At 47.1% G+C, this 23474-nt stretch overlaps 1 protein-coding gene across 3 annotated transcripts in view; it reads right to left on the minus strand.

Moving 5' to 3' along the window:
• The window catches only part of ELMO1 (engulfment and cell motility 1), a 372993-nt gene that overhangs the window by 198861 nt on the left and 150658 nt on the right, over nt 1-23474 (minus strand). For all 3 annotated transcript variants that reach the window (XM_054177076.1, XM_054177077.1, XM_054177078.1), the window contains 5 exons: nt 20356-20507; nt 18842-18920; nt 11309-11359; nt 10112-10234; nt 7128-7259 (listed from right to left, as the gene is read on the minus strand). In XM_054177076.1, coding sequence (XP_054033051.1) covers nt 7128-7259; nt 10112-10234; nt 11309-11359; nt 18842-18920; nt 20356-20507 — 537 coding nt within the window. The remainder of the gene's footprint in view (nt 1-7127; nt 7260-10111; nt 10235-11308; nt 11360-18841; nt 18921-20355; nt 20508-23474) is intronic.

Raw genomic sequence — 23474 nt, forward strand, 5'->3', positions numbered from 1 at the left:
CCACAAGCACAGAAACTCGCCATTCACCCCTTCCCCAAACAATCTGGGCTCCTCAGGTTAGGAAAGATGTTGAGATGCTGGAAGGTGTCCAGAGAAGGGCAACAAAGCTGGGGAGGGGTCTGGAGCACAGCCCTGTGAGGAGAGGCTGAGGGAGCTGGGGTTGCTTAGCCTGGAGAAGAGGAGGCTCAGGGGAGACCTTCTTGCTCTCTACAACTCCCTGAAGGGAGGTTGTAGCCAGGTGGGGGTTGGTCTCTTCTCCCAGGCACCCAGCACCAGAACAAGAGGACACAGTCTTGAGCTGTGCCAGGGGAGGTTTAGACTGGATGTTAGGAAGAAGTTCTTCATAGAAAGAGAGATTTGCCTTTGGTATGTGCTGCCCAGGGAGGTGGTGGAGTGTTTAAAAAGACCCTGGCTGAGGCACTTGGTGCCATGGTTTAGTTGATTAGATGCTGTTGGGTGACAGGTTGGACTTGATGATCTCTGAGGTCTTTTCCAACCTGGTTAATTCTATTCTATACCTATTCTATTCTATGTCCTAAAGCAAGTATGGAGAGAGACTGTTTAACAAAGGCCTGAAGTGATAGGATGAGGGACAATGGCTTCAAACTAGAGCACAGTGGATTTAGATTGGAACAGGCTGCCCAGAGAGGTTGTGGAGTCTCCTTCTCTCGAGACATTTAAGACCCACCTGGGTGCATTCCTATGTGATCTACTTTAGGTGATCCTGCTCTGGCAGGGGGGTGGACTGCATGATGTGCAGAAGTCCATTCCAACTCCTAACATTCTGTGATTCTGTGAAACAAACTACTGAGCCCTACCACATTCGAGCCTGTGGAGCTTGCCTGTCCCCATGAGCTTGTAACCAGGATGTGCATCCCCCTCGTGGGTGGACTAGATGACCTTTAAAGGCCTCTTCCAACCCACACCATTTTATGATTTCCAAGGGAATAAAAAATAAATCAATATATAACAGAGTCACAGAACATTAGGGGGTTGGAAGGGACCTCTAAAGATCATCAAGTTCAACCCCAGGCAGAATAGAAACCCTGCTTACAGCATACTCCATAATCCACTGCAACATGGGAGCCAAATGAAGTAACTTTCTATTACCCCCCAAGGCATCACTTAGCCTTAACACCAAATATCTGCTGGCATTCAAGTGAGAAATGGGAATTTACAGCCCCAAACAGCTACTTCTGCTGTTGCTGAGGCTGGAATGACGCTTTTACCCATGCAAGTGCGCTGCTGAACAGCCCCCATCTGGTATGATGTGAGTGCCCTCTGCTGTGCAACAGTGCAAGCCACTCTGCAGCCTGCTTTTAACAGGAGGCTGAGCTGCACTCTAAATTGCAGCAATCCATGTGAACACAGGATTTCAATCTGCAGGTTGATGTGAAAGAGAAAAAAAACAACCACTCAGCCCTGACAGACTTTCAGGATTGCTATAGAGAGATCTAAGTATTGCTTTAGAATACATCCTGTCAGAGCACCCACTGTGTGGAGCTGCATGCTGTGTAAAATGATCTTAAATGTTAAGCAAGTAAAGTATTCCTTCCTTTCTCAACAAGTGGAGACTTTTTAGAAAAGAGGAGATCAAATGACAAATTCCTGTTCAAACAGTTATCTCCATATGAATTCAGGAGATATAACTGCAACATCAATAACTGGGCTTACTGACTGCAGCTTCTCCAAATGCTGGTAGAACCCTTACACTTTGAGTACCATCACCAATTCATTTACACTTCTTTTCTCTTCCTTTCTGTTTTTCTGTTCCTCTACTTCACATGTTTTAGTCACTTTTCTAATACAGGCTACAGGGAGGTGATTCTCCCCCTCTACACCACCCTCATGAGAGCCCACCTGGAATATTGTGTCCAGTTCTGGAGCCTCTATTACAGGAAGGATCTGGAGGTGCTGGAAGGTGTCCAGAGAAGGGACATGAGGATGAACAAGGGGCTGGAACTGCTCTGCTATGAGGACAGATGAGAGAGTTGGGGTTGTTCAGTCTGGAGAAGAGAAGGCTCCCATGAGACCTAATTGTGGCCTTCCAGTATCTGAATGGGGCTACAAGAAAGCTGGGGAGGGACTTTTTAAGGTGTCAGGGAGTGATAGGACTGGGGGGGATGGAGCAAAACTAGAGAAGAGATTTAGATTAGATGTTAGGAAGAAGTTGTTCCCCATGAGGGTGGTGAGAGACTGGCACAGGTTGCCCAGGGAGGTGGTGGAAGCCTCATCCCTGGAGGTTTTTGCATCCAGGCTGGCTGTGGCTGTGAGCAACCTGCTCTAGTGTGAGATGTCCCTGGCCATGGCAAGGGGGGTTGGAACTGGCTGATCCTTGAGGCCCCATCCAACCCTGACAATTCTGTGATTCTATATACTGCACCTGCATGTGAGAAAGAGGGAAGAGAATTAAGTCTTTAATGACTATCTCATTTCTACCTTTCCCTAATAACATTAACTCTGCTGCTCTTCCAGTACAAGGTGGTGCTGCATGTTACTAATAAAAAGGCACTTCAAACATTTACATCAGTTTAGATGTTTCCATTGGCTTCAGAGCAGCATTACTTGTGGTCTCAGATCAGTATTACTTGTGGTCCTGAGCTGTGACTAGATCTTGTTCTTGTGATATTCCTTTATACAGACAAATGCTACTTTCTGAAAAGAGAAGTGACAGAACTGGTCCTCAGGTTCTGTTTGATCTCAAGTACTTCCAAACAAGTATTTACAAGAGCAAATATAGTTGCATGCATCTCCAGCTACGTCTGTTTACTTAAAAGGTGATCAGATGCCAAAAGCAACAGTCACTACACAGCTGCCCTCTCTCTTGACACCTAGAAATGAGGACACATGATTAGCTTTCATCTTCCAAGAAGCTTACCCTGAGGAATGAATCAGTAATGGCTTATTTCTCAAATAGCCACTGACAAATTTCCACTTCAAAACTGAATGGCAGAATAGAGAGGGAAGCTTGCAAACAACGGAGAAGAGAAACCCCTAGTGGTCACAATGGTAAAAAGCATAAATGCTGTAAATATTCCTGTCTCACCCTGCTGGTTGAATGTTAAGGGAGTTTCAGTGGCAAAGGGCAGACCCTGGGTCCAGCCAGACCATCTGTGAATTGAATTCTGTTCAGTCAAAGGACACTCAAACCTACAATAAAAGGTGAGAAGAATCTCCTTTATGGTGAGGTGCCGCCAGGCATGGTTTCTGCTCTGCTGTGTGGTGCTTGATTATTAGCTATCAATTAATGACAAAGGATTTTTACTTGAGTGGGCCAGAAATATGGCAGCTAAACTGAGGGCCAGGTACTTTTTGTCTCGAGGCAAAGTGGCCTCTGCATATCCAAACACCTCAGCAAAAGGAAATCTCACACTGGTGGGTTGTTTTCTTTTTTTCCAGCAACAAGTGATTTCACAAGTTCTGAAATAGTAGATGGGGAAGAGAGGGTTGTGGGTGTAGACAGAGAGGAGGAGGATGGAAAAACTACAAATCAGTAGTACAGACAATCTGTCATCTCTGCTGTTTATTTATGCTCTAAGCCAACGACGAAATCTTATCAACTTCTCATTTAAAAAGGATCAGATCTAGATTTGCACAAATAAAGAATAATGCTAAAAATGTTCCTCTGCCCCTGCCAAAGCCAATGAGAGAATCTGAATGCAACAAAACATTCCTTTTATTGGAGCAGAAAAGCTTCCCCTGAGGATAAGGAAAGCAACAGCTCCCATCCTTGCAGAGCATCACCAACAGAAAGAAACACGAGGTAGCTAACAAATGACCACTCAAAACCATTAAGAGTTGAAGTTAATGTTTTGAGTTGCAACAGAACAAAGGACAATGGTAATAGTTTTGAACTAGAAGAAGGGATATCTAGGAAGAACTTCTTTTTTACTGAAGGGGGTGAACACTGGCACAGGTTGCCCAGAGAAGTGGTAGAAGCTCCATCCTTGAAGGCATTCCAGGTCAGGCTGGATGGGGCTCTGCGCAACCTGATCTAGTTGAAGACGTCCCTGCTCACTGCAGGGACTAGCTGACCTTTAAAGGTCCCTTCCAACCCAAACCATTCCATGGGTCTAAGTTAAATTCTTCAAAACTAGGGTGTGACTATTCCACAGCCCAAGACAACAACCAAAAAGTCACATCATGCCTCTAGGCAAAAAAATAACCTATTGAGGCTATTGAAGCCCTCTCTTTATGCTAAAAAAGCAATGACAAAGAAAACATTTTGTCTGCAGGTCAGTCAGAGGTGGGGGTTCAAGTGCTGACTGGGGTTGCCCAAAGCCTCCCCATTAGAAGACCCTGTTCTCATGTTTCCCTCTAACTTCCTTAAGTAACCTTGGTTTCTTTTTTCCACATAATCCTCACATGTTTTGAGTCTGCATCCATGACTGTCAAACATAGTATAGAAGCCTTTGCATAAAGGATGGAGCTCCAGCTTTAAACTGGTAGTGAACTTTGTTCCCTTCATGCCAATTAAAAATCCTTTCCATAAATTGATTGCAAACACTGCCTTTTCGCTTACATATGGCTTCTAGCCTTGGATCATCTTTGTGGCCTCCTCTGGACTCACTCCAACAGCTCTGTGTCCAGAAATGGAAGCAGTATTGGAGGTGGGGTCTCACCAGAGCAGAGTCAAGGGGCAGAATCCCCTCTCTTGCTCTGCTGCCCACACTCCTCCTGATACAGCCCAGCACAGGATTTGCCTTCTGGGCTGCATGAGGGCACTGCCAGCTCATGGTGAGCTTCTCATCAATCAATGCAGCCAAGGCTCTTTCTTCAGAGCTACTCTCAACCCACTCTGCACCCAGCCTGGATTTGTGCCTGGGCATTTCCCTGAATTTTAGGACCAATTTTACCATCGCAAGTGTGACGTGGCTTTATCTTTTAAATACCTCTAACACTGAATAACATCACTCTTTGGAAGTTTACAGAGAATTTGAAATGGTGCAGAAGACCACCAAAAAAAAAAGGCAGGATTCCATGCTATTTAATTCACAATTAACTCAGAAAATAATTCAGTAGGCTGCAGCATACCTTAGATCTCCTAAACTAAATCATCTTTCTTTTAGCATTCATCAGCATTTTAATAAATCTCCTCAAAACTGTCTCATCTGAGAATAGAACAGAACAGAACTAACCAGGTTGGAAGAGACCTTTGAGATCATAGTATCAGGGTTGGAAGGGACCATAAGGATCATCTAGTTCCAACCCCCCTGCCATGGGCAGGGACACCCCACACTAGATCAGGCTGGCCACAGCCTCATCCAGCCTGGGCTTAAACACCTCCAGGGACAGGGCCCCAACCACCTCCCTGGACAACCCATTCCAGGGCTTCACCACTCTCATGGGGAAGAACTTCCTCCTCACCTCCAGCCTCAATCTCCCCACCTCCAGCTTCATTCCATTCCCCCTAGTCCTATCACTGCCTGAGATCCTGAGCAGTCCCTCCCCAGCCTTCTTGTAGCCCCCTGCAGATACTGCAAGGCCACAATTAGGACACCTCAGAGCCTTCTCTTCTCCAGACTCAACAGCCCCAACTCCTTCAGTCTGTCCTCACAGGAGAGGTGCTCCAGCCCTCTGATCATCCTCATGGCCCTTCTCTGGACACCTTCCAGTACCTCCATATCCCTCTTGTAATAGGGGCTCCAGAACTGGAGGCAGTACTCCAGGTGGGGTCTCAGCAGAGCTGAGTAGAGGGGGAGAATCACCTCCCTTGCCCTGCTGGCCACACTTCTCTTGATGCAGCCCAGGCTCTGATTGGCTTTCTGGGCTGCAAGTGCACACTGAGAGCTCATGTTGAGCTTCTCCTCCACCAGCACCCCCAAGTCCCTCTCCTCAGGGCTGCTTTCCAGCCAGTCCCTGCCCAGCCTGGATTTGTGCCTGGGGTTGCCTCCACCCAGATGCAGGACCCTGCCCTTGGTCTTGTTGAACCTCATGAGGTTGGCTTGTGCCCACCTCTCCAGCCTGTCCAGGTCCCTCTGGATGGCATCCCTTCCCTCCAGCGTGTCTGCTGCACCACACAGCTTGGTGTCATCAGCAAACTTGCTGAACGTGCACTCACTGCCACTGTCCATGGCACTGACAAAGATGTTGAACAAGACTGGTCCCAGGACTGATCCCTGAGGGACTCTGCTTGTCCCTGGCCTCCACTGGGACATGGACCCATTGACAGCCACTCTTTGGGCGCGGCCATCAAGCCAGTTCTTTATCCATCTAGTGCTCCACCCATCAAACCCATCATCAAGTCCAACCTATCACCCAACACTATCTAATCAACTATCAATCTCTTTGTCCATAACAAACTTCACACAGGTCATCACAACCATCTGAAGAAGCCTTGTGGTTTCCTTGACTGTGGTTCCTAACTATTGTCATTTTACAAATGATGCTGCAAACTTCTGAAAGCATGTCTGGACTTTGTCTCTTGTTGACAAGACATTTGTAGTGGGGCAAAGCTTTTTGGATGTGGCTGAGAAAAAATGAACAGGATTCTTGCATTTCACATGGAGAAAGAGAACAAGCAGTCCAGATAGCTAGATGTGGTTTTAATCTTCCCCTTGGAAGAAGCAACTAATCAGCTCAAGAAATTAGACCAAGTGAGAGAAGTGGAGAGTCCAAGGGAGAGTCACAAGGATGATTAGAGGACTTGAGCATCCCCCCAGTGAAGAGAGACTGAGAGCCCTGGTGCTGTTTAGTCTGGAGAAGAGAAGGCTGAGAGGGGATCTGATCAGTGTCTATCAATAGCTGAGGGGTGCAGGGCAAGTGGAGGGGGTCAAGCTCTGTTGGGTGGTGTGCACAGTAATAAGACAAGGAACAACAGGTTCAAACTTGAACATAGAAGATTTCACCTCAACATGAGGAGAAACTTCTTTCCAGTGAGGGTGACAGAGCCCTGGAGCAGGCTGCCCAGAGAGGTTATGGAGTCTCCTTCTCTGGAGACTTCCCAACCCCACCTGGATGCATTCCTGTGCAGCCTGCCCTGGGTGCCGCTGCTCTGGCAGGGGGGTTGGACTGGATGATCTCTGGAGGTCCCTTCCTACCTCTGATGTTCTGTGAGTGATTACAAGATGTACTAGAGCATGGGCACTCACCCATTTGCAGTATTAGCAGCACACAGCAATACTCACAATGAATCCAAGCTTCTTGTAGTCCCGAGTGTACATGGATTTGCGCTTCTCCATGCTGCCGCTGCTGCTGTTAGGCTCGGATTCGGCATCGAAGGCAATTCTGCGGAGCTCAAAGATGATATCTCGTTGAGCCTACAGGAAAAGAAGGTGAAAAACAAGATGGGTTGAAATACTACCTCTCACTTCATCAATACCATAACAGCTATTCAAAACACTGTGTCCTCTCCGCTACCCAGCCTTTCTTGCTTTGAGTTCCCTACTTCATACCCAAAGAGACAGTCAGCAAGGATGACTTTGTGGCTCTAATTTCCCAGAGACCTCACATGTGCGGGGTTCCCATGCAGATGCTTAAGTGCTGACTTCCAGAAGCTGGCCTCATGTTAGCAAAACCACTAAGTACAGGCTTGGATTTCATGCCTGTGGTTAAAATACAGAAGCAGCAGCCAAGAGATCACAGACATTTCTAATTAAGCTGGTACTTAAGCACTTGGCTGGCTAAACACCAAATGGCTCAGCACTCTGCATTCCTTTTGGTAACTGTCCATTTTTTGCTAGAGCAGGAATAAGCAACACAGGGATCAGTAGAAATGCCTCAAGGGAGTGATAACCACCCCATCATCAATATTCACAGCACTGCATTAGTCACCCTCTAGAGAAACAGGCTCTAGTTCACTGTGTGTCAAACTGAGAGCCAAACTTTCCTGCTTCAGCTTTAGGAAACAGGAACAGTAAAATCCTACAGCAGGCAACAGTCTTGCTCTCCCCACCTCCTCTTCTCCAAACCATCAGTAAGCCTTAACACAACTCCTACTTGAAAAATGAAATCAGGTCTCTTCAGGGCCTAAAGGAAAAAAAAAGGCAACAGAAGATAAAGAAACAAACCCACATCTCCTCTATGGCTCATTGACTCTGCAGTCAAACTTGAACCTCTTAGTGCCTCTTCTTTTGCATAATGAACAACATCAAAGCTGGTGTTTGGACACAGTGAGCAACAAGCAAATTAATACCTACTACATCACACAGTATCACAGTATCACTAAGGTTGGAAGAGACCTCAAAGATCATCAAGTCCAACCTGTCACCACAGACCTCATGACTAGACCATGGCACCAAGTGCCACATCCAATCCCCTCTTGAACACCTCCAGGGACGGTGACTCCACCACCTCCCTGGGCAGCACATTCCAATGACGAATGACTCTCTCCGTGAAGAACTTTCTCCTCACCTCAAGCTTAAACTTCCCCTGGTGCAGCTTGAGACTGTGTCCCCTTGTTCTGGTGCTGCTTGCCTGGGAGAAGAGACCAACCCCTTCCTGGCTACAACCACTTTTCACGTAGTTGTGGAGGGCAATGAGGTCTCCCCTGAGCCTCCTCTTCTCCAGGCTAAACAATCCCAGCTCCCTCAGCCTCTCCTCACAGGGCTGTGCTCAAGGCCTCTCCCCAGCCTTGTTGCCCTTCTCTGGACACGTTCAAGTGTCTCGATGTCCTTCTTAAACTGAGGGGCCCAGAACTGGACACAGGACTCAAGGTGTGGCCTAACCAATGCTGAGTACAGGGGCACAATGACTTCCCTGCTCCTGCTGGCCACACTATTCCTAATGCAGGCCAGGATGCCATTGGCCCTCTTGGCCACCTGGGCACACTGCTGGCTCATGTTTAGGCAGCTGTCAATAAGCACCCCCAGGTCCCTCTCTGTTTGGGAGCTCTCCAGCCACTCAGACCCCAGCCTGTAGCTCTGCATGTTATATACATATATGTTCCCAGAAACAGAACTGGGGTCTATTTTGACACAAATAAGCTTAAACTTTAGGATACCAGATCATTCCCATTAAAACATTCACTTAACCCTTACAGAAGTAGGGGCCATACAACTCTGTTGCTCGTGAGAAGCACACAAAAGAAACCAACTCTGGTTTTTAGTGCAGGATGACACCAAATTCAGTTCATGGAACTGAATGCTAAGGAGGAAGGCCTGGTTGGTTTGTTGCACTTTTTGCACAAGGATTACAAAAGCCAGCTGTGGTGGGTTGAAGTTTCCCCCCCAACATGAAAACCACCACACCAGCACATCTTCTACCAACCAGAAGATACAAACCAGCTCCACAGAGAGAGGAAACAAAATAAGAATGAATGAATGATTCTACGACCGAATGTTCTACGGGTTCCTAGCACTGTCTTCTCCTCCATGAAGGAGAACTACCTGGAGTACTGTGTCCAGTTCTGGAGCCTCTATTACAGGAAGGATCTGGAGGTTCCTGAAGGTATCCAGAAAAGGGCCAGGAGGATGAGCAGAGGGCTGGAGCTGCTCTGCTGTGAGGACAGACTGAGGGAGTTGTGGTTGTTGAGTCTGAAGAAGAGAAGGCTCCAAGGAGACCTAATTGTGGCCTCCCAGTATCTGAAGGGGGCTACAAGAAAGCTGGGGAGGGACTTTTGAGGGTGTCAGGGAGAGATAGGACTGGGGGGAATGGAGCAAAACTGGAAATGGGTAGATTCAGATTGGATATTAGGAAGGAGTTGTTCCCCATGAGGGTGGTGAGAGACTGGCACAGGTTGCCCAGGGAGGTGGTGGCAGCCTCATCCCTGGAGATTTTTGCAGCCAGGCTGGATGTGGCTGTGAGCAAGCTGCTGTAGTGTGAGGTGTCCCTGGCCATGGCAGGGGGGTTGGAACTGGATCTTCCTTGAGGTCCCTTCCAACCCTGACAATTCTATGATTCTAAGGGGCTTTACACAGCCCTGGAGCAGGCTGCCCAGAGATGTTGTGAAGTCTCCTTCTCTGGAGACTTTCCCAGAGATGTTGTGAAGTCTCCTTCTCTGGAGACTTTCCAAACCCACCTGGATGCACTCCTGTACAGACTCCCCTGGGTGATCCTGCTCTGGCAGGGGGGGTTGGACCTTTTCAGGTCCCTTCCAACCTCTAATGTACTGTGATACTGCAATGAGCAGCTGTCCTCTCCCTGGTCTGACCACATCATGCTAGTTGCTTACCTGATCCTGTGGATCCATTTTTGTCATCATTCTGTCTTCCAGAAGGTTGAAGGTAAGCACTTGCAGAACATAAAGCTGGTGTGCCATTTCATTGTTGATGGCCCTCTGTGCCCTGATAACGTGCTGCAAAGGAAAAGGCACCCTGGTGAACACCAGCTGATAAGAAAATTGTATCAGCTGTGCTGTCTCCATTTCTGTAGGCATGTGTTTGCTATGCAATAGTCTATGTAAACACCAGAAAACAAAGAAGAAAATCTAATTAGGACTAATGCTATAGGTGCAATGCAAGTAAATTTAAGGGACAGGATGTTACAGTGTTGATGCACCAAAGCTTTCTCCTTCCAGCCACTAGATAGAGCCTGTGTATGTGTGTAGAAGTGCCATGAAGAAAAAAAAGTCACTTTGAGAAGTCACTCTGAAGAAAAAAAAAGCTTACCAAGAGCATACCAAGAGCATTAGAGCTCTGTATTAGAACAAACAAACAAACCAAAGAGTGTATTAAGAAAATACTTAGGAGCAACTGGCTGAGCAGAGAAGCACTGAGGCTGCAAACACGATCAGCAAACACAGTAGCCCTGGTAACAACAAGGGTTACTGCTGCAGCAGTCAACATCACACCTTTACCAGGTAACTCCCTTCTGCTTGGCTGCTTGGCATACATTAGCATACAATACCCCACACTTAGCTCCATCAGCATACAACATCACACACATGCAGAATTATCCCAATTGGAAAACAGACACCAAACTGCTGGGCAGTTTGAAAATCCCTGCTGTGCCTAAAACAACGAAACACCAAGTGGGAAACAGACCCAGGTCACTAAATGCAGCAGAGCACATGTAAGGAACATGTCCAGAGAAGGGCAAGGAGGCTGGGGAGGGGTCTGGAGCACAGTCCTGTGAGGAGAGGCTGAGGGAGCTAGGGTTGCTTAGCCTGGGGAAGAGGAGGCTCAGGGGAGACCTTCTTGCTCTCTACAACTACCCAAAGGGAGGCTGGGACTAGGACAATACCCTTCCTGATAATCCCTTTTGAATCTGTTCAAAACAGCCAAACCTTTGTCCTGTACATTACAGACCACAAAGCCCCTCCAGATAGAAATGCAATTGAAACATATTAAAGTAAAACATATGAACAGCAAAGCTGCAGCAATCTTCTCTCTCTACCAGTGAAAAATAGCCTTAAAAAGTATATACTTACAGTTAGGATGATGGAGCGAAGCTGCTTTTGTGCCAGAATGTTTGCCATTTCCTATGAATTTGACAAAAAAAAAACCCCAAAACCACAAATGAATTATCCAGAATTAGGTATTTTAGTGCCATACCTAGAAGAACATTGACTTTAAAATAGCCTAAAGTCTGTGCAGTGCTTATTTGAGCCAACAGTGTGCCCAGGTGGCCAAAGGCCAATGGCATCCTGACCTGCATCAGCAATAGTGTGGCCAGCAGGAGCAGGGAAGTCATTCTGCCCTGTGCTCAGCACTGGTTAGGCCACACCTTGAGTCCTCTGTCCAGTTCTGGACTCCTCAGTTTAGGAAAGATGTTGAGACACTTGAACGTATCCAGAGAAGGGCAACGAGGCTGGGGAGGGATCTGGAGCACAGCCCTGTGAGGAGAGGCTGAGGGAGCTGGGGTTGCTTAGCCTGGAGAAGAGGAGGCTCAGGGGAGACCTTCTTGCTCTCTACAACTCCCTGAAGGGAGGCTGTAGCCAGGAAGGGGTTGGTCTCTTCTCCCAGGCAAGCAGCACAGAACAAGAGGACACAGTCTCAAGCTGTGCCAGGGGAGGTTTAGGCTGGAGGTGAGGAAGAAATTCTTCCCAGCAAGAGAGATTGGCCATTGGAATGTGCTGCCCAGGGAGGTGGTGGAGTCCCCATCACTGGAGGTGTTTAGGAAGGCCCCGGATGGGGTGATTTGTGCCATGGTTGAGTTGATGAGATGGTGTTGGGTGCTAGGTTGGACTGGATGATCTCAAAGGTCTCTTTCAACCTGGTTAATTCAATTCTATTCTATTCCTGAAGCGAAGCAGGGCACCAGCTATATGTTTGTGTGCATTACTTTGGAGGTCATGGTAAGATTGCTCTGAAAGTAAAGGGCAAAGAAAAGACTTTGTTGATCTAAGATGAGCAGTAGAAGATCTCAGAAGTGGTCTCCATAGGTTAAAAAGGATTTACAAAAGCTTGTTCATTATTAACCTTCCCCCTCAAAGAAGGGGTTGGGTGTATTTTATAAGTAGGTGTAGAACATTCTATATTTACATACAGATCAGACTCCAGCCTCTAATCTTAACCATACCTACAAGTGTAGACAACATTTTTAAGCCCCATGAACTCTCCCAGCAATACAGAAATACATCTCTGTGTGTGTGTGTGGACATATGCTTAGCATATGCAATGCACACAACTTGCAGCAATTATCATCATGCCATCATTTTCAAATTCTCCTTTTCAAAGTGTGCTGTCTAATGATTTGGTAGCATATTGCACACTGCCATTTAGACACTGTTGATATGTACACAAAGGAGCAATGTTTGGAATTAATAGACCACTGATTGGAAACACGGCTCAGGCTGGGTGCAGAGTGGGTTGAGAGTAGCTCTGAAGAAAGAGCTTTGGTGCATTGATTGGTGAGAAGCTCACCATGAGCTGGCAGTGCCCTCGGGCAGCCCAGGAGGCAAATCCTGTCCTGGGCTGCATCAGGAGGAGTGTGGCCAGCAGGGCAAGAGAGGGGATTCTGCCCCTTGACTCTGCTCTGCTGAGACCCCACCTCCAATCCTGCCTTCAGTTCTGGTGTCCCCAGCAGAAGGAGGACGACACAGAGCTGTTGGAGTGAGTCCAGAGGAGGCCACAAAGATGATCCCAGGGTTGGAGCAGCTCTGCTATGAGGATAGGCTGAGGGAGCTGGGGGTGTTCAGCCTGGAGAAGAGAAGACACTGGGGGATGATCTCAGAGCTGCCTTCCAATACCTGAAGGAATCCTACAGGAAGGCTGCAGAGGAACTTTTCATCAGGGTGTCTAGAGAGAGGAAAAGGGGGAATGATTTGAAGCTGAGGGAGAGCAGGGTTAGACTGGAGCTGAGGAAGAAGTTCTTCAGTAGGAGGGTGGTGAGATTCTCGAACAGGCTGCCCAGGGAGGTTGTGGCTCCCTCCTCCCTGGGGGTGCTCAAGGCCAGGCTAGATGAAGCCTTGAGCAGCTGAGTCTAGCTGAGAGTTATCCCAGCCCATGGTGGGAATGTGGGAGTAGGTGATTTCTTAAGTCCCTTCCAAACTAAACCATTCTGTGATTCTCTCACAGCCCTTCATAATCCAGCACAACAGATGACACTGACAACATGCTTAAGGGCATGGTGAGGACACCCAGAGATTCTTTGCTGTTGGCACCCTATCAAAAGTACTGTTCACTTTCAGGAGAAATTGATTTCAAAAGAATCTTGCTGATCTTTGGCAGAGTTAGAGAGTAATGTGGAGTATATACAGGTTACCTTTATAGAACAAAAAAGAAACTAGAAAACATGAAAACTGTGAGTGATACACAAAAGAGGAATGGAAGCCTATAAAGAATGATGGGGACAATGCTTTTTTACAGACTCTGTTGTGACAGGACAAGGGGTGATGGTTCTAAACTAAAAGAGGGGAGAATTAGACCAGATAGAAGGGAGAAGTGTTTTACACTGAGGATGGTTGCACAGGAAGGTGGTAGAAGCCCCATCTCTGGAAACATTCCAGGTCAGATTGGACAGGGCTCTGAGCAACCTGATCTAAATGAAGTTGCACTATGAGGAGAGGCTGAGGGAGCTGAGGTTGTTTAGCTGGAGAAGAGGAGGCTCAGGGGAGACCTTATTGCTCTCTACAACTACCTGAAGGGAGGCCGCAGCCAGGTGGGGGTTGGTCTCCTCTCCCAGGCAACCAGCACCAGAACAAGAGGACACAGTCTCAAGCTGAGCCAGGGGAAGTTTAGGCTGGAGGTGAGGAGAAAGTTCTTCCCAGAGAGAGAGAGATTGGCCATTGGAATGTGCTGCCCAGGGAGGTGGTGGAGTCACCATCCCTGGAGGTGTTCAAGAGGGGATTGGATGTGGCACTTGGAGCCATGGTTTAGTTGTCAGGAGGTGTTAGGTACTAGGTTGGACTCGATGATCTCTGAGGTCTTTTCCAACCTTATTGATTCTATGGTTCTATGATCTACTCTGCTGAATCTAAGACACTGTATGTGGAGGCTCTGTTTTCATAAACCTTTTAGCCTTCTCCACACTTCAATGACCACTCTCTGTAGCAGTCAGCAACAGAGAAGCTGTGCTGCTCCATGACCAACAGGGAAACTTTGCCTTTCCTGTGCAGCACTGATGCTCTGCAGCATCCCTGGCTTGGGCAAACTGCAGTAGAAGCTAAAAAGAAAGAAATGGGGGATTTCTAGGTTGGACTTGATGATCTCTGGGGTCTTTTCCAACCTGGTTGATTCTATGATTCTCTGTCCCTGCTCACTACAGAGGAGTTGAACTACATGACTTTTAAAGTTCTCCTCCAAGCCAGACCATTCTATGATTTTTTGATAAGAACATGGCTGCAGGAAAACGACCAACCAACCCCCAAACACACAATGTAAATAAAGCAAGGCAGAGCTTGCTTGCAAAAAGAAGACAATTCTAACAGTGAGGCAGGAGGCAGTCATGGATGTTGACTGCTTTCTTTATGCCACATGAAAGCTGCTGCAACTCAACGTGGGAACAGGAAGGAAGGAAGAAGGGACCGAAGAAGAGGGAAACCCAGCTTTAGTTTTTAAGCCACTTCTGGCTGAGTAGGTTTCAACTGCAGGTGACAAGCAAGGAATGAGTGATGCAGACAATGCCAGTGCTCCTGGAAATGCAGAGCTGAGCTGCAGGGGGAGTGCCAGGCACATGCTAAAATTCACCTGACAGGGAGCAGGCTTGCTGGTGCTGTATATCCACTGCCAGAAGATAAGACACTTTGTAAAGGACATGAGGTAGCCTTTGCTGCATTCAAGGCAAAAGAAATAAAGGAATTATCTTCTTTTACTTTTTGGAGAGGATTATCACATTGTCACTTCCTCCTTACACCTGCAATTTAAAAAGCTGTTACTGGCTTATTGCTGTGAGGTTTTATGGCTTTTTGGTTTGGGTTTGGTTTTTTCTCCTGGTCATGGGACCAGAAATTGATAGGAACAACAAGAATGCCCAAAAAGCAATTACTGCATCACAATCCACTTATGTCTTCAGGAAGGCTGTGTGGCTATTGGCAGCAGATGTGCTGCCTCTTCTAAAATAAGGATTGGAGAGACAGAGAAGAATTATTCAAGAGAATTTGCTATCTCATTTCCCATAGCAACATCTCTCTGCAAAAAAATGCAGATAATTGCCCCCAAAAAAGTCTTCTGAACATTCCCAGTACAGATTCAATGCTCTTTGCTGATAAAGACTTTAAAAAATAATCATTTAACAAAAAAAGAGTTTTCTCGAGATGATTTGGTCCCTGGTAGCAGGAGAGGAAGGAAAGCAACCAGGGAGTCCTCATTAGAAGAAGAAAAATCTTGAACCTCCTGGCTTTTTGCATTACAGAAATAGGAAAAGGGAAGGGGAGAGAGGGGAAGAGAGGGGAAGTAATGCAGATACCAGCACCAATTTCAGTCCTTTCCTTAATTGCTCCACAGTCAGCCAGATCATGCCAGTCCCTGTAAGAGGGCAACAGAGAGGGTGTCAAAACTCCTAGAGTTGTGTGAGGGGTTTGGTGCAGTTTAGAAGAATAGAATAGAATAGAATAGAATAGAATAGAATAGAATAGAATAGAATAGAATAGAATAGAATAGAATAGAATAGAATAGAATAGAATAGAATAGAATAGAATAGAATAGAATAGAATAGAACAGAACAGAACCGAACCGAACCGAACCAGACCAGGTTGGAAAAGACCTTTGAGATCATCAAGTCCAACCTATCACCCAACACCATCTCATCAACTAAACCATGGCACCAAGTGCCTCAGCCAGGCTCTTCCTCAACATCTCCAGGGATGGTGACTCCACCACCTCCCTGGGCAGCACATTCCAATGGCCAATCTCTCTTTCTATGAAGAACTTCTTCCTCACATTCAGCCTAACCTAATCCAGCCTAAAAGTTTCTCACCTCTCACCATGTTTGTGGTGGTGCTGAACCTTAACTTGGGAGCAGTCCCCATCAGATAAGTACAGGAGACTGCATCACCTCGGTTCATTGTCTTGGAAAGACAGAATTCAGTGAATGGTAGCAGTTAGCCCTGTCTTGAAGCTTATGGACACAAACCTTTGAAGTTTACTAATTAGCTACAAGAGAGATATCAAGAGAGATATCAAGAGAGATATCAAGAGAGATATCAAGAGAGATATCAAGAGAGATATCAAGAGAGATATCAAGAGAGATATCAAGAGAGATATCAAGAGAGATATCAAGAGAGATATCAAGAGAGATAAGATTCTGACTGCTTATTATAGGCTATTAACAGCTGAAGGAAATCTTCTGCTAGTGTCAGAGCTATCAGTCCTCAAGACAAATCAGATCATAATCTTGGATGTGAGGAACAAGTTCTGCACCAGGAGGAGGCGGAACACTGGAACAGGGTGCCCAGGGAGGTGGTTGAGCTCCCATCCTGGGAGATGAATGTTCAAGGTAAGGCTCAACAGGGCTCTGGGCAACCTGATCTAGTGGTGGATGTCCCTGCTGACTGCAGAGGAATTTGGACTGGATGAGCTTTGAAGTTCCATTCCAGCCCAGCCCATTCTATGATCTCCTGATGATGATAAGAGATGGCTAAGAGATTTGTGTCCCAGCAGCAAGTGCTACTGGTAAAGTCCATACAGTTTCCTGCCGGCCTCACTTAGATGTTCCCCTGCTGGTGAAATACAGTTTCCCTGACTGGAAACATTCCTATTTTCACATGAATAAATGAAAGTAGTCATATGAATGAATATGGGAATACCCTCTGGTATTGTGCTCTTCAGGAACACATGGCCACTGGCTTAACACTGAAGTCTCACCTACCTCTGACACTGTCTCAACTTCAAATATGACCAAAGCCTACTTTTCACAGGACCATAAGCAGCGGCAACTACCTACAAATGTAAGAAGTGAAGCCCCTGGGTTTCTTACAAGGACCTTATCACAGATTTATGGCAAAACTGAAAGTAAGATTTCATTCCAGTGTTGTTCATTAGGTGTCTTCCTCCTTTAATAGCTGAAAACAGCACTGGAGAAGAAAGGAAAAAGGAATGGGACAAAAAGCAGCTTTTTTTTCTTAATTAAACCATGGTTTGAAGATAAAATAGTAAGAAAGAGTTAGCCAGCGTGGCTTTGATGTTTGCTTAAACAATCTCCAGCACTTAAAAGCATAAATAAATCTCAGGGGAGTCCTTGCCAACAGTGATCAGCAGCTCTCAGTGACATTGTTCTGGGCACTATCAGTGCATCACCACGAAGAGTTACCATCACTGTGTGCCTCCTGACAGAAATGTTAAATAGGTAAATGACTAAATCTGCTCTGACACAGGCTAATGACTCCAGAAGCATGCAAAAGGCTATCTAGTTCATAACACACATTCCATCCTCATTGCACAGCAGCTACCAGTCTTGAAATGTTTCCTCTTGAGGCTTCTGATCTCTGGCACCGAAGTTAACTTAAAATAGCAGACTACCAAAATCATGAAATGCAAGGCAAGAGATTTCCATTTTCAAAAGGAACACATTTTCCCCCTCACCCCCCCTCAAAAAAATCTGGAGGGGAAACAGTTTACTAAAAAATAGCTTGGTTTTACAAGCTGTGCTGGCAAGCAGTTCAGTACAATAAATACTACAGCCAGCCACAGTCAATATGGTTCATGTGAGGTTACTGGGAACCACAAAAGCTTAAAAGAATTCTTGATCCCTGCTAATATTGGTGTGAGATGGAGGTAGCTCTATTAAGATGGATGATGGAGAGCAGCCTGCTGGAGAAGGACCTGGGAGTCCTGGTGGGCAGCAAGATCTGCATGGGACAGCAATGTGCCCTGGGGGCCAAGAAGGCCAATGGGATCCTGGGGTCCATTAAGAGGAGTGTGTCCAGCAGATCCAGGGAGGTTCTCCTCCCCCTCTACTCTGCCCTGGTGAGGCTCCATGTGGAATACTGCATCCAGTTCTGGGCTCCTCAGTTCAAGAAGGATAGATATTTGCTGGAGAGAGTCCAAGGGAGGGCTATAAGGATGCTGAAGGGACTGCAGCACTGCCTGGGGAGGAGAGGCTGAGAGACCTCAGGCTGTTGAGTCTGGAGAAGACTGAGAGGGGATCCAACCAATGTCTATCAATATCTGAGGTCAGGAAGGAAGGGACAGGGACAGACCCTGGGATAGGACAAAGGACAATGAATGGAAACTCCAGCACAGGAGGTTCCACCTCAATACCAGGAGGAACTTCTTCACTGTGAGGGTCACAGAGCCCTGGAGCAGGCTGCCCAGAGAGGTTGTGGAGTCTCCTCTGGAGCCTTTCCAGCCCTGTCTGGATGTGTTCCTGTGTGACCTGTGCTGGATTCTCTGGTCCTGCTCTGACAGGGGGGTTGGGCTGGAAGATCTCTTTGGGTCCCTTCCAAGCCCTAACATCCTGTGATATGCCAGCACAAACCACCAAGTTTCATTCTGAATTAACTACAGGAAAAGTGTGAGTGGGGCAACTGCAGGTATGAACATGACACACTGTTCCTACAGACACACAAGCCCCAGCAACTTACCTGCCTCTTATCATCTGGTGCTTTGAGGAAAAGTGCATTTATTACTGCAATGGTGTATGTCTGGATCTCTTGGTCTGTCCTGTTTGGAACAAAATTATAGACATGAGAGAGGAGAATGAACACACATACAGCTGTAGAAAATCCTTCCAGTCTCACTACTTCAAGTAGAAGTGGAGGGACTGCTTGCATTTCATGTTAACCATGTGAAAGTTAGGTACTCAGTCAGATTTGGTCATGACTAGGTTGCCTCTGTCATTAAGAGAGACAAGACATTCCAGAGGGAGACTCAACATTCAAGAAAGGTGGAATGAACCACACCCTTGAAGTGCCATTGACCCTCCAACAACCATGGCAAAGCCTCATGCAGTCAGCTTCTGCCAGAGGCCCAGCGGACTGAGGTGGAGGGAGGAATCTTCTCTCAAGGGTTCTGGAAATGGACTTGCTGGTATTAAAAGGTTTTCAGGTGAGTGCAAAACGTCTCAGCTGGGAGGCAAACATAGCTATTAGCCTACACCCCAAGCAGAACTATACACAATACATTAGCCTACACTAAAAGAGGTAGTTTCCATCCTTTTAACCTCCACACATTGCCGTTTAAGAAAAAAGCCTCTCTCTTCTCAAATACACCTTCAGCAAAAGCTGACCAACTTTTGTCTTGCAAGATTCCCAAGGGCTGGCAAGCAAACCAACCCCATCTGTATGCTGCTGGAGTTCAGCATTTTATTACTCTTCTCTTTGTTTTCTGAGGATGACCAGGCAGGGGGGTTGGACTACATGATCTTTTGAGGTCTCTTCCAACCCCTAACATTCTGTGATCAGAGTGCTGGAACACCTCTCCTATGAGGACAGACTGAGGGAGTTGGGGCTGTTCAGAAGGGAAGGCTTCAAGGAGACCTTATTGTGGCCTTCCAGTATCTGAAGGGGGCTACAAGAAAGCTGGGGAGGGACTTTTGAGGGTGTCAGGGAGTGATAGGACTGGGGGGAATGGATTCAAGCTAGAGGAGGGGAGATTTAGATTAGACATCAGGAAGAAGTTGTTCCCCATGAGGGTGGTGAGAGACTGGCACAGGTTGCCCAGGGAGGTTGTGGAAGCCTCATCCCTGGAGGTTTTTTTAGCCAGGCTGGATGTGGCTGTGAGCAACCTGCTGTAGTGTGAGGTGTCCCTGCCCATGGCAGGGGGGTTAGACCTGGCTGATCCTTGAGGTTCCTTCCAACCCTGACAGCCCTATCTTTCTCTGACCCATTCCCCACTTCCAAATACACAGGTATCTTAGCCTGGATTAAGCAAAAGGGAAAAAAAAAAAAACCAAGAAAAATAAAACTAATAAAGAAATCAATGATCAAGCAACTCCAGAAAGTTGGTTACCATTCAGCCAGACACTTCCAGTGGCTGCAGGGGGCACACAGGAGTCTGTCAGTTTTAATAGTGCTCTTCTCTTCCTTCCCCAGATGCTGTGCTTATTTGGAAGAGAGAACCAAAACCCCCACTGTATCAGGTGGGTGAAGACACTCACCCCTGCAGGTGTGGGATTAGCTGCCCAATTGTGATCTCCTGTGCCACTTTCTGGTAGAGGTCGTGGCTGTTGAGCACCATGGATTCCAGGATGGCGAGCGAGCGCTGCAGGATGGAGATGTCGGAGGCAAACTTGTTCACGTAGCTTGCTATCTGCAAACACAAACACGCAGAGGATTGACAGCTTTGCATCACTGCAGGGAAAGGGCACAAAGGAAAACGTGGGCACGGCTCAGAAAGCCCTTAGAACAAAAGTAGCCTTGTCCACAAGCCAGGTAGCAGTGAATACCTAAAAGCAAACCCTGCAGCTAACTTCAAAGGACAGAGCGGCACAGAATCTTCCGCTGGCACAAATCACCGCAGATGTATGCCAGCACCCACAGCACTGAAATGTGCATTCAGGGTGGCACTAGGGAGATGATAAATCATCATTAAAGAATTAGAACAGGTAGATTGTGTGTGTGAGGAAAGCTTTAGAAACAAGAAGGAGAACACTTCTCGTTCCCTCCGGGAGAAATCTGTGCAGCCACTTTTCTCTACACAGATATCTGTGCCCCAGCTAAAGGTTTCAAAAGAGACACTGAGATCAAGCTCTCTGGCAAAACCTACTCCCACTTTTGTTTTCCCCCACTTTGCTGTTACCAACAACTCTCTCCAAGCTACAAATTAAAACTCTATTAATGATCATTTATCATCACAAGTGGTTCTGTAACTCTGCCTAGAGTCTGGTCTCCCGAAGTGCTCCTGCAGTAATGGCCTTGAATTTACTGCAAGCTGCTGCAAACAAATGGCAAGTTAATTACAACCAGCTCTGAATCTGCTGCTGCTTTTTTTTTGCAGTATGGCAATGAGATGCTGTGCACTCCTCTGCACAGCCAGCACAGTCTTCCAGTCCCTGAAGGGGACCTACAAGAAAGCTGGGGAGGGACATTTTAGGATGTTGGGTAGTGATAGGACTGGGGGGAATGGAACAAAGTTAGAGGAAGGAAGATTTAGAGGAAGAAGCTCTTCCCCATGAGGGTGGTGAGAGACTGGCACAGGTTGCCCAGGGAGGTGGTGGAAGCCTCATCCCTGGAGGTTTTTAGGCTAGACTGGATGAGCAACCTGTGGTGGTGTGAGGCATCCCTGCCCATTGCAGGGGGATTCTAACTAAATGATATTTGAGGTCCCTTCCAACCCTAACAATTCCACAATTCTATGTGTCACTGTGTGCTCTTCCACACTCTGCCTATCCCACAGCCCTACCTGCCTGAGAAGCAGCTGACCTTCTGCTGATGAAGGGAAAGAGAACCACCTGGGCTCTCCTTGAACGCACCGAAACCAGCAGAGACAGAAGCAGCGTTGTGTGACCACAGTTATTTGCTCTTTGCAGCCAGGCAACAGCCTGCAGTGGTCCTGATTCAAGTCTGATGTGTTGCTTCCAGAAAAAATTCCAAGCACACTCGCTTCTACAGTACTCTGCTACAAGCCACTAATGGGATTAGGTTGTTTCTGAACCTGCATGCTTGCTTAGGCCTTGGCATCCTCTTGCTTTTGGAAAGAGAAAGGCATTTGCTACACTTACAAAAGCTGCCCAGCTGCCTGTACAGTTAAATACTGACACACAGACAACAGCAGTGCTCTACGCTTGTGACATCCCTGAGGAGTTCCCCAGGAGCAAAACTGAGGGAGCTGGGGTTGTTTAGCCTGGAGAAGAGGAGGCTCAGGGGAGACCACCTTGCTCTCTCCAACTCCCTGAAGGGAGGTTGTAGCCAGGTGGGGGTAGGTCTCTTCTCCCAGGCAAGCAGCACCAGAACAAGAGGACACAGTCTCAAGCTGTGCCAGGGGAGGTTTAGGCTGAAGGGGAGGAGAAAGTTCTTCCCAGAAAGAGTAATTTGCCATTGGAATGTGCTGCCCAGGGAGGTGGTGGAGTCACCATCCCTGGAGGTGTTCAAAAAAGGCTTGGATGTGGCACTTGGAGCCATGGTTTTGTACTCAGGAGGTGTTGGGTGATAGGTTGGACTTGATCTCTGAGGTCTTTTCCAACCTTGTTGATTCTATGATTCTGAGTAAACAGCCCTTTCTGCAACTTTGGTTGCAGACAAGGAAAGATGGACAGGACTTTTCTTCTTCTACTGCAGCACTGTTGTTTTCTGTGCTACTTGGCTTGCCTTACCACAGCAGGAACACATTATGCTGAATATAACTCAGTTTGGGAAATACAAATTGACTTTACAAAAAATACAGAATCAGCCCATGCCTGCACAGAGAAAAGGAAGAGAAAAGCAACTCGGTCTAGAAAACTGCTCTGCACTTCCAGTATTTGCTGCCTGCAAGTCCTGAGCCCAAGCAATACTTACATGATTAGTATGTGATGCACATTGTGCTGAGGAACAAGCTTTATCTCAGCAGCATCGTCCTAACCCACCTCTCTTAATGGTAATCCAATACTTCTCTTAATGGCAATCCAGTTGTGTTTTGATGCAATTGCAGCCAGAGCTGCCAGAAGTCCAGAAGGACATTGATACAGACACTGTCTGCATGCAGAGACAAAGCCTGCACTGATCATGCAATAAGCCAAACATGCTCTGCATGCCTCAGTCAACAGGCACCCATGCGGGACACAGCATCCTATGAAGACAGACTGAGGGAGTTGGGGTTGTTCAGTCTGGAGAAGAGAAGGCTCCCAGGAGACCTAGCTGTGGCCTTCCAGGATCTGAAGGGGGCTACAAGAAAGCTGGGGAGGGACTTTTGAGGGTGTCAGGGAGTGATAGGATTGGGGGGAATGGAGCAAAACCAGAAATGAGTAGATTCAGATTGGATGTTAGGAAGAAGTTGTTCCCCATGAGGGTGGTGAGAGACTGGCACAGGTTGCCCAGGCAGGTGGTGGAAGCCTCATCCCTGGAGGCGTTGAAGGCCAGGCTGGATGTAGCTGTGAGCACAATTCTACTATGATTCTACGTTCAGACTGTGTCCCAACTAGTCAGACTGCTGTCACCATCCTCCTTAGAAGCCCTGATATGTATGAATGAATCTTGGTGCAGCAGCTCCTTCCCATGATATTTCAAGTGGCACTGTACATGCTTCACCAGGACATGTTCATAACAGGGGCTGCAGAAATTCAACAACATAGATAACTAC

This window comes from Dryobates pubescens, chromosome 38 (assembly GCF_014839835.1).
Source record: "Dryobates pubescens isolate bDryPub1 chromosome 38, bDryPub1.pri, whole genome shotgun sequence".
Classification (NCBI taxonomy): Eukaryota; Metazoa; Chordata; class Aves; order Piciformes; family Picidae; genus Dryobates; species Dryobates pubescens.